The 20,089-nt window shown below is 35.7% G+C and overlaps 1 protein-coding gene across 10 annotated transcripts in view; it reads right to left on the bottom strand.

The window, feature by feature from the left end:
• RhoGAP71E (Rho GTPase activating protein at 71E) overlaps positions 1-20,089 on the bottom strand; it is a 29,186-nt gene that overhangs the window by 7,673 nt on the left and 1,424 nt on the right. For 3 of the 10 annotated variants that reach the window (XM_053759906.1, XM_053759904.1, XM_053759910.1), the window contains 9 exons: positions 19,902-19,997; positions 15,680-15,771; positions 8,753-8,862; positions 6,810-6,821; positions 4,446-4,629; positions 3,276-3,353; positions 2,304-2,461; positions 1,833-1,955; positions 233-325 (listed from right to left, as the gene is read on the bottom strand). In XM_053759906.1, coding sequence (XP_053615881.1) covers positions 233-325; positions 1,833-1,955; positions 2,304-2,461; positions 3,276-3,353; positions 4,446-4,629; positions 6,810-6,821; positions 8,753-8,862; positions 15,680-15,771; positions 19,902-19,997 — 946 coding nt within the window. The other 7 variants (XM_053759909.1, XM_053759912.1, XM_053759908.2 and 4 more) reach the window with 5 other exon arrangements.

Below are 20,089 nucleotides of genomic sequence, written 5' to 3'. Positions count from 1 at the left end.
TGAGTAAGTATTGTTAACGTATTAATTTATCTATTGACAAAACAAAAACTAAATTGCATGGTTAAGTTACTTGTTAGATAGAATTAGTATCCACACAGATCTACTGTTAATTTTGATGTGATGACAATTTATTTGCACCACAACCTTATTAGTTAAGGAGATTTGAGCCTTGTCTATGGCAGGTCGAACATTCCTATTGACAACTAAAGATATAGGAGAAGTAACATCGTACCGACGATAATTTGCATTGATGCGTGTTTAGCATCGATAGGTGCAGCTGAAGCCTTAGTGTTGTCCAAGACACCCAGTTGTGCTCATTCGATGTCTATAAACATCTTTGCCATTAAAATCTTTAAACTATTTTTAAGTGAGTACTAATTACAGAGGAACTAACAACCACAAGTCGCTTCAAGGATACATAGATTGCTCATGCATTTGTCGACACGGACCGCTACCAAATAAAACATATGTCATTCATAAATATGCTAATGTGTCTATGAAAAACTCGACTTGCAAAGGCGTGAAAAATTAAAACTGTATAATTAATATCACGTCCAACAGTATGTACCATTTTACGCATACATTTTGTTGCATGTCAGCATACAGTCACAACTTTAACAACAAAATTACTAGTGCATTTATTCCGGTCAATCAAATAAACTAGATATTTGGAGAATTAACGTGTCGTATTATTACTCAATAGATACTAAAATGTTCTACAGAACGTATAATGTATTGAAGGTACAACTGTCAAAAATGTATATTTTGAAAAAAAAACATTCAATGACTTTACAAATACGATAGTTCATAGACACGGGGTGGAATAGGGTTCATAACTCAGCATTAAAGTCAAAATCTACAGGTTGCCAAAATCGATCTTATTGCTTGCAACATACGGTTTATTTTCCAGTGATCCGTGTTAGAGAGAGAGGGCCAGATGACAGTAGGTGTAAAAGTAACTCGTCACCATCGATTAATAAAAACGTCCTTTATTGGAGCGCTAGAATTTAAACATATTTTTTTTTTACATACATTGACATTATGAGATCTTTTCGGAAACACCAATCATTACTTCAAGGATCATGAAATTTTAAAAAGAAACTTTACCCATACATATTTTTAATATGTACATATTTTTAATATGTAGAACTATTTCGTCTTTAAAAAATCATAACTTATGAGCAGCATATACCAACAATATGTAAACTTGTTTCAACAAGTTTCAATTAGAGGCATCTAAGTAAAACTTATTACAGTTTGCAATATCATTAACTTAATGACAATAATCTTAATTTATATTAAATATATAAAAACTTTAAGTGTAATAAGTTTTACTTAGATATTTTAAGAGAAAAGAACTAGCATTTCCCCACGACTGTACCTACGTAAAGTATGACATCTTTCATCATTTTAGTGGAGTATAATCTGCATTATCATATAATAATACAAAAATTAAAAAAACAATTCAAACCAAACAAACAAAATTGAAAACATTTTAATTGCTTTATAACTACATCTCGTGTACAACGCACATACAAAATTGGGATCTAGAACACATAATGTACCATCGGATCAACACAACAAATTCATAGGGGCAAACGATCATTAAAACTGACATTGACAGACGTACAACCTTAAAAAGGACAAACTTAAAAAATATTCAGTCAAAAAATAATAACAATGTATCCTAAACTCAAAGTTGACAACTGTCAAGTCATGATCTACATATCAATTGACAATCGGAAACAATTTATCAACATTTTAAGACATTCGTTCAAATCAAACGTTCAGAGGGTAAAACACACGTATACAGATGGCGCTAGTGTCCTTACCTGAGGGAGATAGGAGAGGCTCTTGGTGCTTTCCGCGTACTTGTTGATGGCTCGGAGTTCCTCCAGGGTCATGTGTGGACTCGAGTTGCTGCGGGACGACTGCGAAGACGAACTCACGGATACCTGCAATTTTGACGAAAAGAATCTTTAATATTTATATCGATTCCCAAGCTGAAGAATTTCAGAAATTAGTCCTTTATTTTCATCTTCATATTTTTCCACGTTAACGACTATTTCCACCCCGAAAGCAGGAAAACCATCTCGTAACATATATGACGTCGTGTCCCAACTCACCCGTTCTGCTCTATGGAGAAATTAAACTCGCGTGCCAATGGTCTGACAACCAGGGATGCCGACGACCGTGCGAAGTGGAATCGCAAGTCGGAAAGTCGACCCTGGTCTCCAACCCTCAACGGCTGAGGAAGGAATTGGTAAAACGCTCAGAGGGGAGAGAAAGAGAGAGAGAGAGACCTTGAAGACGCTCTCCTCGAGCGATATGGAGAGGCGCGTGCAGGAGTCGAGCAGGCTGTGCTCGGGGATGACGCCCAGGCCGAGCCCGGCGCCCGCGCCCGCGCCCGCGCCGCCCAGCAGCGCCGGCATCGACTGACACTCCTCCGATTTCGTTAGACCTGCAGGGTTCACCACGAGTTATCGGTGATTCACTCGATTGCAATTAAAGATGAAGATTGCATCATTTTTGATATCCGATTTGTTTGTAGTTATTTAAACAATAGAGCGTAATATGATATATTTTGTAAAATAACCTTAATGACTCATAAATGATTTAAGTATATAAAATATAAATATTTTTAAAATTAAATTATCATACGTTATAATTAAATTGTCTGATAAATCGAATAAATAAAAGCAAAAAGGTCACTTTTCTGAATCATAAAAACACAAAATCTATTAAATGAACATAATCATATAAAATTTACATATAAATATGAAAATCTTTATGAAAAAGTATTTAAAACTATGAAATACATTTTGTAAATATGTGTATTTTAAATAATCATAAGCTATAATTTCAAATAGTAACATCACATAAAATATTATTAAATATATGAATAATTGTACGTTCTACATATCCATTACACTTGATACATTTGAACCCATGTTAGTTAAACAAATTTACAATGGGTTACTAGTGATAATCATATGGTATATAATATAGTAAGTGCTACCAACCCCACCAAATCTACCAAACAATTAGACGATGATTGAATAAGGTAATGAAACGTGATTGTTATTGTCTTAAATTCTGTAAACTTGACTCACCAAATTATTATGATACAAAATTGACTAAAAACTTGTGTATTTAATAACTTAAACGATTTTCTTTGAGTGGACCTGCGAAAACACGTGACGTTTAAGTATATTTTTAAAGTAAGGGATATATTATAACAGAAGGGAAATGTAGAATCATATAGGATTACGAACCTTCTAAATTGAATTTGTTTCCCCAACGGTCACACTCGCACTGCAGCCAAGTTTTCTCGGCTTCCAACGATAATTGTCCTGTATAAGAGAACAATAAAATATTTATTAGAGACAATGCAATTACAGGGTACTGTGGCAAGACCCCAGGCCATAAAGTCGGCGACACGCGTGTGACACTTGAGATTTTGCAAGCACCCATAAGCTACGATGACCAATTCCCATCGGGTGGAGTACACGTATCCGTTTACTTTCGAAATAGAACAATAAAGTACCGAATGTAAACGACTGTAGTCGATTAGTCATCAACTTATACGAATTAATTGCAAATTTACAGCTATTACCGTGGGCCATAGTCAACTTCTTCTTCTTTTAAAATAGAACTTGAGTTAATAGAATTTCAGTTACGTAAATACGTAAAGCAAATTCATTATCTCTCTTTAATTTAGCCGAGTAACCCTAGTATTCCATCAATTTAACAAAATATTACCCTGCGAGTTATTTTAAATAGAATTATGCAATGACAATAGTATGCTTAGTGTTTAGACTTTGGCGATTAAATTAGTGACGCCAAGTATTCAGCCACTGCCAAAGCATTATTCATGGCTTTGGACAAGTAATTAAATAATTTAATGCCTAACAATACTTTTGCAACTATAATGTCGCGACACTAACGTGCCGCATCAATTACTCAATTCTCACAATTAACGATAACACAGTCCGTCCCTGTCTAAATATAGCTGTCTCAGATCTCAAACAATGACTCCGGCTCGACCCGTTCTCATAACATGAAAACGTTTCCTTGTTTTTATACATCGCCGAATATTATGTTTTTATCGCTACGTGATTATCTCAAGAGATCTATGTTCTCGATTCGTGAAGGCGTGAGGTTCCCGCCTTATTCTAGGGCGGGAATTAATGAAGGCGGGAGATAATGTCAGCTGAAGGGCTACCACAACAATATTTCCCAAGAGGTTTAACGTTAGACAGACGGACGGTCGTAAAATTACAGTCAAATTGCCAATTGTTTATTGCTTCAATTGAATATAATAACTTTATTAATAATATCATACGAATTAGGTCACGCAAAATCTCAACCGAGAATATAAAATAAATTTAATCGCGAAATTCCTACGGGAGGAATAATTATTTTATTATTAGCATAATACTCACTAGCATAGGCCTCCTGGTCGCGGTGGTGTCGCGGCGGCGGCGGGTCTCTAAAGGAGCAGATCCACTCGTCCTTTACCCGCAGAATGCGCCCCGTCACCCGCGCGTAGTACTCATAATTTTCGCGACCAAATAGATCCCCCGCACTAAACTGCTCGATCAATTGGCGCATTATACGGGTCGCCACCTGGTGGCCAAATTTGCATTTAATGACGATGCTAATAACAATTGACAAATGCGGGTTGATTTTGTGAATTGAACTATACTGACCAAGCGATTAGCGACCTTATTCTAAACAGGAAAAGTTGTATCTGTTAAATAATAATATAAATAGAGAAGAGCTCACCCAAAATCAGTATGATAACGCCGTGATATTTATAATGTAAAAAAAAACTACATCAAATGAAAAGTCACCAAATGTTATAAATACGTATATTATGTTAATTAATAAAAGTTGTCTCAAAATAGAAAAGTTTAGGATGCAACGTAACTTCCTCAAAACAAATTATAATAAGAATAGCTCGGTTATTTGAAAATACTCGCCCCACTTTATAGATAAGCAAATTTAAATATCTGTGTACACTGTAGAAAGGGGCTGTCATTTCATCTAATGCTATGTCCACACTGAGACAGCGATAGCCAAAGAATGTATCTTTATCTCTTTTTAGTACACTGGGAAATCCTGCAAAGAGTAAGGCATAACTTCATTGGTAATATTCGTTGTAATTAAATATATTCGTTGTCGTTTATTGGCTCGGTGTGGACAATTTTATACGAGCTATACTAAGACTACTTGCAAATAATAACTTCACGAGAAGTATGATAAGCGATACAAGGTAATACTAATAGAACGAAATACTAATCCAAACAAGTGATAAATTGCTACGCTACGTTATTCGGCAAACAGTTTTAATTAAATTACCTCTCATAACAGGTGAGTCAGTGGCTTTACGATATGAGTAAGAGTCGTGAATCAAGCTTTATCAGTCTGCTCAAACTAAGTGAAAATACCAAAAGAATGATGATACTATTTTTTACTAAAATGAACTTGAATGACTTGTTGCCTCGTTTACACGAGCTTAGTTCGCAGGCCAAATGAACTCCAATCCTGAACTGTTCTCACTACTCTACTCTCAAACGAGAGTAGTTGAGAATTGGAATTAAGCAAGCGTTGTTGTTTATGATGTTAACTTTCTAGTGCGAGGTTTATTTATTATTCAAACTTTATTGATTAAGATGGACAAGAGCAGACATAATGCTAAAATCATTCTGTACCAGTCAAGTTCAGGAAAAACTGAAGGGTTGCTGATGTTCAAACTTTATTAACTGACAATTCATACACAAAAGCGTAAACACCAAAAGCATTACATATGAGATGATGATTAAAAGTCTTGTATACCTAAAAGATATAATTAATAAACCCCGTCATATTTTAAGTTTTAATTTAGTGTTATATGTAGACAAAGGCTAAGCTTATGTAAACGAAGCAAAATACAGTTTGCACAGCCCAGTTTCATGTTTTCACGAAACTGCGCACTGCGTCTAGAGCATTATTTGATTTATAATAAGATAAGTTTGTTAGCATTACTCATCACATTTCATTTACTTATATTACAGCACAGAGAGGTGTATAAAACTAATATTTTAACTTGAATTCGCACCAAATCTTTTAATCGTATCGTTATGAAATTAAGAGACATTCTATTAATTCAAACACGATATCACTCTAGAAATTTCTTCTACTTTACTTAATTCTACAGTCGGTGTCGAAAATCGCGGGGGCCCATAACAAAATACCATCGCGACTTACACGAATGAAGTAGCCATTTATTTGTCTGTAAGGCGCCTTGAACTCCTGACAACATGACATGTGATCTGGCACGTAACTTATCATTAACTTCAAAATTAATTCTCTATTTCAAATATTATGTTATTCTTAAAAACCTTTGAATCTGTCTCGTTTTTTCAATGTCAAATGCAATGCTGAAATGAGATAAAGACAAAACAAGGAATAACTTATTGCACGCCCAATATATACTCAAACATGACTAAATGTACTCATTTTTATACTTCAACATTTAAATACTATATATATTTAGACAGTACATTAGACTTTGTTATACCTAGTCATTATCAATTTTTGATATTAGTCGCCTGACTCACTTCATACAATAACCGTGAATGCCGACACTAATGGCAAGTTACGTGGATCACTATATAGATCACGTGTTACGTTGCTTAGGTGTACACAGCGCCTAAACACGACTTAGGACTGTAAAATTTTTTTGCTAAGACCGTGAAAGTGCAAGCTAAGCTGTAAACAAGCCGGTAGGGGAAGCTACAGTATCGTATGTAATAAGTACTCACGCTCACTTCTGCCTGTAGCCGCATGTTCAACAATAACAATTAAGCTATGTACAACGCCTATCGCACTTACTTCCTATGCATCGTTGTAATCATCCGGCATGAAATGCTGACGTTCATGTTTAAAAAATATAGGTTTTTGTTGGGTTAAATAAACAGATTAAATAGACATTGTCGTCATGGCATGGCATGAATATAAGAACTGACAAAAGAAAATTTAACTACATCATCATCATCATCAGCCATTTAAACGTCCCCACTGCAGAGGCAGAGACCTCCTTATGGATGAATAAGGAGTATGGGCCATGACATGGCCATGACAGGCCATTGGGTCATGACCCAACATGCGGGTCCATTGCGGCAGGTATTTTTTTTGCAAATACAATGCTTTCTGAAGCAGAGAAGAGCTCTGGATAATATATTTTTGGTCACTTCATTTTCGGATGTCAATTAAATAAAAATAATAAACCAAACAAAAATCGGTTCAGTACTTTTTTCGGTGAACTGGTGAAAGAGTGGACGTTATCTTACGAAGTTTTCATGATTATTATGTTAGTAGTTCTCAAAATACTTCCTAAAAACATAACATCTTAATATTTAACCATAATAAGGCGACGTAAAAAAAAAACAAGAACACAAAATAAAGAAAGCCTGTAGCCCCGTCCCTAGCCTCGCCGCGTATCATCTGAATTACATTAAACTCGGTTATCTGATAAGGTAACACTATTAACTCTGGTCTTACTGATAACGCCTTTATTGTCATTTGGTTTAGTAATTCTTTTGTTTGAATGTTATTCATCTTTTGCAATACAAAAATGGTGACATATTTTAAAATTACAGTCATAAAATGTTGCAATAGTTGTTGTTAGAATGAAAAAAGAAAATGCATTGTTAAGCTGCTTAAAATATCAGAAAAAAAAACACAGACGAACTAACAGTTAAGAAATCTATTGAGTAATCTCGGTAAGTTTTTCAGGAATCTACAAATTTGAAATGTAATGGAAATAACTGAAATGATAATAAATTAGTAAACACATTTTCCATTGCTGACTTTAACCAGTAACATGTCAGATGCCTTTAGGCGACTTAGATAATTCTGATGTGGAGACAAAGGCAAAAGGAACGTTGTTTTCTGAATTTTTGGTATAAGAGAAAATAATCATCTCTACCTACTAATAAACTAGCTATTGCCCGCGGCTTGTCAATGTGAATTACTTACTGAAAAGTACTGTTCCGGAAAAAAATACTATGTTTACTTGCCCGTAGTATTAGCTTCATAACATAAACATTTTTTATCATGTCGAATATTAGATTAGATTAATTAAGCCACACCATGTAGTGATTGATTAAAATTAGGAATTCGATTAAAATGAATCAATTCAGACCTTATCTCCCTAACATAAAGTTCATTGATAAGTTTCAATTGTTTATTGTTATGTTTCCAAACAATATACGTACTGGCATAACGAAAGCCGATATCTGTGACCGGGAGATTAGCACAGATAACGAAGGTACGTTAGCACATGTCACGTCGGATGATTATGACTAACGCCAATGTTTTCATTAATCGGGATATGGTGCAATGTTTATATTCATGTGCACATCACTAATTGCTATATACATAATACATATTTTTATTTTTATTTGATATTAAAATAGTTCCAAAAGGTATCTATTTTGCTTATATATGTAGCTAACCAATATAATAAAGTAAAAAAATAATAATAATTTGAATAGTATTTAGTGCATCACTCATTGCACAGCTGTAAATTCACCTCTTAAGATAAAATTGAATCCGTAATCAGTTTCACGAAACTGAAATGCAACACTTCCGGATTCCATATAATTACAATCATCTCCATCTAACCATTAAAATTCTAAACAGAGCGACAAGGACAGAAAGTAGTGCCGACTCATTAAACACGGTAACGGCTGTAACTACCGACCTTGAACCGTTGGACATCCTCCATAGTGGCCGTTTTGCCGTCCGACACGCAAGAGTGGAAGAACGATGGAGCGACGGACACTCCCAGCGCTTCAGATGTCATTCCTGTTCCTGAAATCATGAGATGTCATTTCATGTGCGTATGTTGGTCTTACAAGTAATGCTTGTGTTATGTTACATTTTGTAAATATGTCCTTACAAATCTATCGCATATAGATTGTGATTTAATGCTACTGTCCACAAAAACAAAATTATGACTATATAGCTGTTTCACATAATTCCATAGTTATATTTTCATCTTCGCAACAGGACTTCGTTTAACCCATCTAATTACTGCAAATGACAACAATTAGAGGTGCGTGTTTTAATTTAAAATCGAGATGAAAAACTGCGACGCTTCACGCAACACCCTGAGAAAATTGGACGATGAAAAACAAAATTTGAATTGGAATGACATGTTCGAACATTTAGCAACTATTTCGAACAGATAATTAAACGGTATGCGGTAATGACGTGCTGGACTACAGGCAAATGCGTGTGTGCGCGGTCGTGCGAAACGCACCATATTGGTCGCACAATGGTTGAACGCGTAAAGGTCATAGCTCATTAGAGCCACCCGGCACCCGACCCTCACCGCCTCAACTAGTGCGGTTGATATTGTTTGTATGGATTTCTATGGATGTACGCTCATTACATCAACTCCGGATCGCCTCGCTCGCAAGTTGCCCACGCGCGGGCGGCGAGTGGACCACTTGGTGACAACTCGCAACTCGCATGCTTGCCGCACGTTGATCGCGCGTTGCCGACGAGTGGACCGCGCGCTGCCTGCCAGTGATTCACTCGAGGGCGATGCGTTGGCGATGCGCCGCTCCCCACCCTCCCTTCATTCCCAGCCTTTCTTTCGAACGAAGCGGACGTATCGTTTTTACTTTTAAAATGAATAAAGAAAAACTTATCGAAGAAGTTCGTAAATATACTTTATTATATGATCTAAGTGACTCGAAGTACAGTGACAATGTAAAAAAGGAAGAAGCATGGACAGAAATAAGCAACACCTTAGCGGTAACAGGTAACGGGTATTATTTATGTATTAAAAATATTAAATAAAAGATAGTACAACAGATTGGTGCTTAATTCGGTTGTCCCTTGTTTTGCATAATGTTCATTTAGTCTAATTTTAATTTGGTAACATTGCAAGCTAGTAATGGACAAAAATGATATGTAACCTACAATGTAAATCAAACAAGAGACCATATTGTTTCAAACGTTGTTATGTGAAACAAGGTACTACCACATAATTCGTTATTAACTAGAGATCCACATATATGACATTTGATGATTAGTGATTCATAAAAAAATTGATAATACGAGTAAGCAAATTAAGTATTCCATGGAAGCTGTCCAACCGATGATTTGAAATAAGCAGCAAACGAATCACGTATGTTAAAAGCAGTAGTGATTCCACCAATGTGACGTAGATCATTGAACGCCTCCTGATGCAGGTTATGATGCGCTGGCCTGGGTCTGGAACAGTACTCTTCGTTACTTTCGATATTATAAGTTCGCATTACATTATGCAATATACATGTTGTCAAAACAACATTATCAACCATGTCTGGATTTAAACGAATATTTTTATTGTATATTTCAAACTTTTGGTATAATATTCCGAATGCATCTTCGACTACTTTGCGTGCGCGTGACAGGCGATTGTTAAATTCTTTTTGGTCCTGAGATAGTTGTTGAGAACGAGAATATGGCCTCATTATGTTCTTTTGTAACGGAAATGCCTCATCGCCCACGAAAACATGTGGAAGTGCTACGTTTGTCCCGGGCAATGCTTTGTCACTTGGAATATTGAACCTATTATTTTGAATTCGTTTTCCAATTTTTGAAGATGCAAAAATACCACCGTCGCTGTTTTTGCCATAAGCACCGATGTCAACAACTGTAAATCTGTATTTATCATCGACTATGGCCAAGAGAACTATCGAAAAATGTTTTTTATAGTTGTAGTAGAGCGATCCGCTGTTGGGTGGAGCTATTATATTTATATGCTTGCCATCTATGGCACCAATGCAGTTTGGGAAATTCCACCTGTCACTAAACCCTTCCGTAATTTTTTCCCAATCTTCAGCTGTAGGCGTTGGCATATAAACACTCATCATTTTGTCAATAACAGCTTTGCACACTTCCTTAATTATTGACCTAATAGTTGTTTCGCCTAATCTAAAGCTTGTAGATAAATTTCTGACTGAAGTGCCACTCGTCAAATATCTGAAACAAAGAAGTTTTTAATTTTGTATTACACAAAATAGGCTGTAAAAAAGTGAATTGTATTTAATTGACTATTTATTTTTTTCAGTACCAATGTGCAAGAAAACGTGGTCCAATTTAAGGGAAGCTCATCGTAGGGCTATTAAGAAAAAAAATACCAAAAGCGGTCAAGCAGCAGTCTCAGTTAAAAAATGGCAATTCGAGGATGAAATGAATTTTTTGACACCCTTTTATAAAGAAAGAGCAACTGTATCTTCACTACTCAGAGATAGTGATGATACAGAAAGTACCGTCAATGAAGATTCGCAGTTGTCTGCTCCCGATTGCCAATCGGATATTTCAATAATAGAAGATCGTCCAACATTATCTGAGTCCTCTACAAAGAAATCCAAGTTTTCAAATATAAAAAAGCCCAGAGTACTTGACGAAGACAGATCTTCTGCATCGTCATTGTTAATGAAATATATATTAAAAGAAAAAGATGAAAAAAATGAAGATGATATTGACAAATTTTTTTATGGTATAGCTGCAACGGTGAAGAAATTTAATGAATACAACAAAGCAATTATGAAATCTCAAATTTTTAATATTGTTTCGCAAATGGAACTCCGAGAAATCAATGAAAAAGGAAATAATTACTACGACAGTAATAATTATTCAACGCCAGGACCTTCGGGAAATTATTTAACAGCAGGCCCTTCTGGATACAGTACTACAACGAATTATGATACAGAAAGGAATGCCACAGAGGTGAACACACCAGTCTTGACTAATACTGAAAAAAATTTACCTCATTTTTAAATACTGAAAAAGATTTACCTGATTTTTAAAAATGTGATTAGTAAGTACTTAATTAGTGACAAAATTATGTCAATATTACGAAAATAAAGGTTGATTTAAGATACTCTTACATTGTTTTACTTATACACACATACATACTTACATATATACCGGTCAAAAACTAAATTGTTATTAAAATGACACATGGATCATACCAAGAGGTAAAAAAAACTAAAGTAATAACTTTATTTACTTACTTTAAAGTCACAGCCAATTTCTCTTCGGGTGTGATCGCTTCTCTGAATCTTGTGTTTTGCTTAGATATGGAGTCTTCAATATGAGACAGTATGTTATAAAACACACTTTGCGGCATATGATAGTAGGAAAAAAATTTTTTCTCGTCGGCTAGCAAATGCCTACGAGCTGTCCAATATTCGCCCTCTTTTTTTCTTTGTTTAAACATTTCGTGCACCCAATAAGCTTTCCTTTTTCTCTTGGGTCTTTCATTTTCTTCTGCATCAAGCGCTACAGCTATGAGTGCCAATTCACGGTTTGTAAAATTTAACATTATGAAGCGCACGTGTAGACGTAGTGCCAATTGTTAACAGACTACACGAAAATTCCTGGACTAACCGGTCTCCAGTGGTAGACCACGCGGCGTCCACCAGCGGCCAGCGCGGGGTCCACTGGGTGACGATGCGAGGTCCACTGGTTGACCGCGCGACGTTTATTGGTGATAACACGGTGTCCACCCGTGGACCACCTGTCGACAACGAGTTGACGCCGTGCGACGAGGCGGTGCGGAGTGGGTGCCGGGTGGCTCTAATGAGCTATGACCTTTAATGTCCTCATATTGTTTTCGGGAGCTATGGCTATGAGTGCGATCTTATTATTCATAACTTATCCATAATAGCAGTTGAATGGACAAAGCAAGTAGGTCTTAATTTACATTAGCGTCATTTGCAATGTTGTCAGTTTCCTTAAAGATGTCGTACGTTATGATGCCACATGTTAAAGCGAACTTTTTTCTGTTTTCTTGTTTATCGGGGCCGATTCACACCCAATTAACAATGGATGTGAACTGGCCTCGTTACACGAATGAAATAAAACGGAGGCACTATTTTTTCATCAAATTATGTCTCTATCAATTTTATGTATAATCTTTCTCATATAATTATTGCAAGGTATTTAAATATTAAAGCGGACCCTGGGCTCTGACGCTTAATAGCTGCGAAAGAAACCTGGGAAACACTCAGATGAGCTAGTTTTATTATACCGGAATATTTTACAAAACTAGGTGACCTAGAAAGGAGATACCCACAACGACATAAAAATAAATTAGTAATGCTAATAAACCGTCTTCGATTAAATTCAACAAGTACGTTAATAATGTCTATAAAAATTTATAATAAATTGCCTAAACAACTGACAGAGGAAAAAAAGGATAAATTATTTTTGAGCAAATTAAAACAATACCTTATAAATAAAGCATATTATAGCGTCAATGAATTTTTAAATGAAAAATTATAAACAAATATGTAGGTTCGATATATAAAATTATTTATTTACTTATTTAATTATAATATCAAATGAAATATAAGATAAATACTGAAATAATTATTTAATTTAATATTATTATTTGAGTGCGACCTCCTCTTTTCTAACCATTTGCTGTGCCCGACAGGGTCCATAAATGTTCTAAAATGTATTGTTGTGATCTTATGTACTTTATGGTTCGCAATAAAGTATTGAGTATTAAGTATTGAGTATTGAGTATTTTTATATTATAAAAAAAAAAACTACAAAACGATTTAGAAAATGCATACTTAGATTAAATTCTTAAAAAATCAATTTATACATTTTAAAGTAACAATGACGTCATTATGGTCACGACTAGTGATGACACTGTGTGCGACCTTTGAGAACATTTGGGAAGTGGTCCGGGACGCTCAATTAATTGACAATGAAGCGGCTCACACGAGGGACGGCTGAACTAGATGATGTAAAGCCAGGCAGGCACGTGTTCGAATTATCTAGTCCAGCTTTACATCATACATGTGAATTAAAGAGTACTTGCTTGTCAATAATAGTATTCCGAAATTGGTAGAAATATTAAGTATTTATACCAATATTCAATAACCATACTTCATTGGTTTAACAAGTGGCAAAATTTCAAATATTTGTGAGTCACACACACATCTATAAGTTACTTCCGTCACTATTACCCTCCATGCCATAATTAATACAAAATTTGTGACATTTATGGTATATATCTTTTTTCATATAAACATTATGTCAATCACTATGTAATCATAATATTAAATTTAATATTTAAAAAAAGTACACTGATAAATCGAGGATTTCCTGATAAAAAGGCCCTTGACTGACAAGACGATTTTGTCGCCTGGTGCCTGTTTGACAAATTGTGTATGTGTAAATTAATAAACAAAACATTAAAAACCATTTATGCAACACAAATCCGGCGCACAAACCATCACCGTGCACAATGTAAGTTGCAGTTGCAGTCATGGCATAACAAGTCTCGTAAACCAAAGTAGGCCAGAGAACAAGTGAAGACGTAACTCGCATGAAATGTGTTGCATCACGTAGCCACCCACGCTGTGTAATTGCTATGATTAACTTATTCTTGGCTTATGAATAACTACGACGGGCTAAAGTTCCTTATTGACGAAAATTAAAGATGTAGGTTTGATTCAGAATTAGGAAATTACATGTTAGAAACTTGCAAAATTTGATTGAACAGAAATTGCTACTGCTATTTTTTCATTTAATATAGCAATATGTCCAGAATGCTGGCTTCGGAATGCCTCCTTAAGTCTCGCCACCCAGCTAATTCTCCAAGCCAAAACTTCATTATACTAAGAAAATACTTAATTGATGTCCTTAATCCATGCTGTCAGTATATAACACGTACATGATGTTTTCTAATTTATAGCAATGTTTCGAAGCATACAATCGTTTTCTCTTTATAATTTCTGTTTGGCTAGATTTTATCCCATGCATTCATACGATTTAAAATAAAGCCTGTTTTTTATCAAAAAATATATTTATGATTAACTTGTTTAAAAAGAAGTGGAGGCAATTGTAAACAAGTGGGACACATAAAACAAGCTATAAACAAAAGTTGTCTCAAAAACTAAGAGGCATTTCTTAACCCGTTCCGTAACTTGCAAAGTTGAAAATGCAGTTGACAGCTAATATTCGAGGAAGTTCCATCAAATGCACCGCACTCCGCCCACACGTGTCGCCGCGTGTAATTGGCATAATCAACTTATTCTTGGTTGGTTAACGCGAATACGCGACTGTGTACTTATACTCTTTTTTACTTTGAGCAAAGTATTCATGTCAATGCAATGCTAAAGGAGACAAGCAAAAATTGAGAAAAATCAAGTAGACTAACGTTGGGCTGGAATAACATATACTTTATATAATACAGATACATTATCGTTTCTATCCCTCACGTGGTAGACATGAGCCAAAACTCGCGAAACCCGAAGGACCGTTTAGGATATAGGATAGCGGGCTTATTGCTCGATAAAATTCTGAAATCATCATTGTCATCATCTCAACCCTTATCTGCCCATTGCTGAGCATAGGTTCTTTCCTTTTACGCAAACTTGAATTGCGACAGGTAGTATTAAACTAGGACTATTACTTCTTACTGAATATTATTATTTATGGATAACTTTTTAGGACTTTAAACAACTCCAACTGATCATCATCAACAATTTTTCATTCCTAACGGAACAACTTGTTTGGTCTGATACGTAGTACCTGACTTCCACCATCCGTCCATCTAATTCGACTCAAAAAGTACAGAAGTTGCAAATATATTGAAATTGATTATTACCTGCTTTGTCAGCGTTGGAGGCCATGACACGAAACGTGCCAAACAGTAACACCAGCAGTCTTTGCGTGCACACCGGCAGCGACAAGAGAAGTCTGCAGACAAATAGATAATAATTGGATAAACTAAATATTTATTTTTATACTATCAAGCAGGTAAACAGGCATGCGGCTCATCTGATTGGAAGTAGTCACCACGGCCTATCCACGCCTACAATACCAGGGATGTCACACTCGCGTTGCCTAATTTCTGGCCTAGGATCTTTTGCCACCTGACCGTGTAATTACACAGCCTCTCCCTTTACACTGGGACACAACAATGCAAGCACTGCTATTTAGTGGTAGAAATAGATGAGAGTGAGGTAACCCCGCAGGCGACCTTTCCACCGAGGCCTATCTCTGATATGGCAAATATAGGTGAAAGTGAAGTATACAATAGTAATCATCTTACAAAACAAAAACAAAAATAACTTTGAAATGCAAACGTTGTAATGCACCACAAACAGAGATTTTAAAAAGATATCAGGGCCCTATGATGATATGCCCTAGGGCTTCGCTCCCGGGATTTCGGGATAAAAAGTACACTGAGTTATTACAAGTTAAATTTTTACCAATCTTATTTATTTATACCTAGATTTCTATTTTTGTATTATGAGTTTGTCTTTTGTGATACGAATAAATGATTCTACCAACTTTAATTGAGATCCGTCCAGTAGATTTAATCATCCTCATCCTCGCGTCACAACTTTCGCATTTATAATATTGAGCAGGATTAGTAGGATAATCCCTGGAGCATTTAGATTCATAAATAACAATGAGCGGACCTAATAGAAATGAAACTTCGCAGTGCACTATTATAACATGCAGTTGGAATGGACTCACCTAGTTCTAATAGGTTTTATCGTGGTCATCATAGCGTCAAAACTAGGGCGTTCTAATACGTGTGAAAATGTATATTTTGTTTTCCTATTTATAAGCAATAGTTCACATCGATCGCTTTTTAACAATTCACTATTCGTATCCATTCCCATTTAAAAATAGACTTCCATAATGGGTTGATCGATAACGCAAGTTATGATAATAAGAATGAATCATTTGCAATAAAATAAAAACATAAATACATCAGACAGACATGAAAGCCACAACAATGGTTTTATCGTCACTAACCAATTAAACAGGAAAACTATAAAGAAAACCGGGGGTTATTGCTCCCGCTGTGGCCCAAAATAAGAATTTACAGAAGGATAACCAATGTAGGTACCTACAACATCTAATAGGTCTCAGTTGCCATTACTATTAAAAAAGGCTATCAATCTCCACCTTTCCAAATATCTTCACATAAAAATACATTAACTAATTGCTCCGTTTTGACTCAAAAGAAGGACAAATAAACTCACATTCACCAATACTAAAAAAAGGATATGGAAGTATGGAATCATATCACAAGCTATACATATTCTTAGAAAACTGAACCCGAATAATTAAGTTTCACAGATCGCCAAACCAAAACACGCCTATACCACTTGTCGGCTATAACCGATGGTGGTATAGACGTGTTTTAGGCGCTCTGATAAAACATAAACTTGGATTTTAGTTCCACAAAAACGACATCCGTAATTCTTAATCCCCATATAAATTTTACATTCTAGCAAATGAAATTCTTGTGTTTTTTTCTTTGTGCAAGTATTTGGATATTTTCGATTCAAATCCGTCTTTTTAATTAGTTCTCAAGACCTACTTAAATATCAGTTTATGTCGTATGCAAAATTAAACACATCGGACCTTCACATCTGTCACCACTCCAGTAATTTGTGTTGGTGGCGAGCATGGGAACGGCTTAAATAGATATTTATCAATGAATAGGCCGCATTGACGGTCCGCAGCGAACGGGAAGACGCCGACTTGCTAATGGGGCGTTCAGTACCGATGAGTAGATACCGTGGATTGTGGCCGCAATAAACCGAAGCATTTCGAGAATCGGACTACTTGAAGAATGTTGCCTGATTTAGCAATGCCTTCTCGGACACAATCTACAGCCCTACGCCTTTGGGTGGGGTGTTTATACCCAGTATTTTGCCAATTTTTCTATAAAGTCCAGGGCAAACCAAAAATTTTGGAGAAGTGGACTGGCGCATAAAGTCATATATAGGATAAAAGTTAAAAAACATATTGTACGGTGTTAAAAGAAATATATGGTATTTCTGAACTGTCTATTCTATCAAGAGGAGTGAGTACGCTGTAGATAAGGATGGGACCTGTTACAGCCACTACTACTACGACTACTAAACTGTCACATGAGCCAGATTATTTTGAAATGAATAATGATTTCATCATCATAGTCGTATCCTCAAGGTTGAGGGCCTTCCAAAACTATATGATTTGGAATTGCCGAAAAATTGCAGTTTGCAATGGTAATGTGATCGACTAATACAGACAATGCCCCACCAGGCGAGTCTCAATATCGACCAGTCGCACCATTGGGAACTGCATCCCGGTGCCCCGCCCGGCCGCGCCCGTCCACATACTGTTAACCAAATAGCCATAACCATTCATTGTTTATGGTAGTCAGTTTTAACTCAATGTTAACTGCTCGGCACAATAATTTAATCGTCTTCTTCTTGACCTTTGACTCTCTGCCATTCAGCTCCTGTCACTTGCCATTCTATTCCCTTCCTATTCATACTTTTTCTGAAGCCACTTCCAACATATCTTTGATTTTTCTTTGTTCCTGATTCATAAAATATACATTATACATACATCATACATATGTATATGACAGATACATTTAACTTCCAGTTTTGTTAATTTAAAAATCATAATACAACATGACTTTTACGACTACCGCTATTTAGTCACATACATACAAGTACACCAGTAAACTAAACAGTCAACTCTTCGACGATATTTTTGTTCACCGATAGCCAGTGGTCGTCTATAAGAATACCTATAAAATAAAATACACAACTCATGAAAGTTTTGAACCTGGGACCTTCCGATCACAGGCGTCTTAACCACTGGACCACCACCACTTCAATATCTATTTACGGTTAGAAAAGCCCGTACGTAAATTGATCCCTAGCCTAGCAACTGGTACTAGCGATTGTTTAGAGAAACGCGAGATGTTCGGCCATCGCAATACACATCAATGACTCGCCATGACAATGCTGTTTATGGTCAGGTTCCAACTGAAATCCACGCAGGATGTGCATGCTTTGTTACGAGTTACGTCTTCAGTCTGTACATACTTAAACATGAGGTAAGCACGAATATTTACAAGTATGTGATCGTTTCGCCACTCGAAAATTCGCCACTCACACAAAAATTATATGTAAAATGAAAGGCATCTATTAGAAAAAATTTTTTTATACAAATTTTGAGGTTTTCGATACGATTACGTTCTCGAAAATATTCGAGCTACTTTTTGTAACCCCACTACCCGATTAAATTTTAGGTTCATACATGTTAGATTACCTAAATGGGTAAAGATATAGTTAAAAGTAACTACGAAATCAGTCATCATTTTTTCAAATATTTATTAAAACCAAATATGCTTGTCGATGGCATGTATGCCCCTCAGCGGTCGCGATCTATGCATTGATGTAGGTCAGTTCTGGGTATGACAGTGTTTTTTATCCCGAAAGTTCAGTACGGAAGCCCAGTAGCATAGATAATAGACCTACAAAATGCATGCGTCATACTGCGAGCGGGTTGTTAGACACAACCTGTTATAAGATAACACCTCGCTAATAAATGCTAATTAATGATATGTATTGAATACATTATCGCCAACTCACCGCCGTTGCACGCATATGTTAAGTAACAATTGTCAATTGTTGTTTAATTCATAAATTGGACACAAATATGTGTTTTTTATTTAAGATTCAGGTCGATAACCTCACGTGTTTCCTGTAATATACTTATCAAAATTAGAGAATTGTTATTTGTTTAGTTGTTTAGCCATGAGAAGATTTCATATATCATTTTAATAAATATTTTTTGTTCTGCAATAATCAATTGAAACTATTATTATTGAAAAAGTGAAAATATTATGGTTTAGTGGAAGTGAGTGACATTTGTCCGGATTCTGGTATGAGGATATCCCTAGTCCCTGCCTACTCCATGGGAAACAGAGGTGTGATAATATATATGTATTTTTGAAAACTAAATGTGTTTGGAGTTTTAAAACTTCTACAAATAACCATAATTTATATTATTTGTCAACTTACCTGCGAATTTCATGCACCTGCTGATCATCAGGGAGCTCCACTGCGGAGAACAACTGCATTTCCCCATCTCGCCCAAACACACCTCCTGGGATTTTCCTAGATAAATATTTAACATTTACAATATGACGCAAAAGTGTAAAACAATGGAAATATACTGTTAGCATTGTTATTTATGTTAAAATTATAAT

Source organism: Plodia interpunctella, chromosome 19 (assembly GCF_027563975.2).
Source record: "Plodia interpunctella isolate USDA-ARS_2022_Savannah chromosome 19, ilPloInte3.2, whole genome shotgun sequence".
Taxonomy (NCBI): domain Eukaryota; kingdom Metazoa; phylum Arthropoda; class Insecta; order Lepidoptera; family Pyralidae; genus Plodia; species Plodia interpunctella.
The sequence above is the reverse complement of the archived record's forward strand: the minus strand, read 5'-3'. Positions and strand labels throughout refer to the sequence as shown.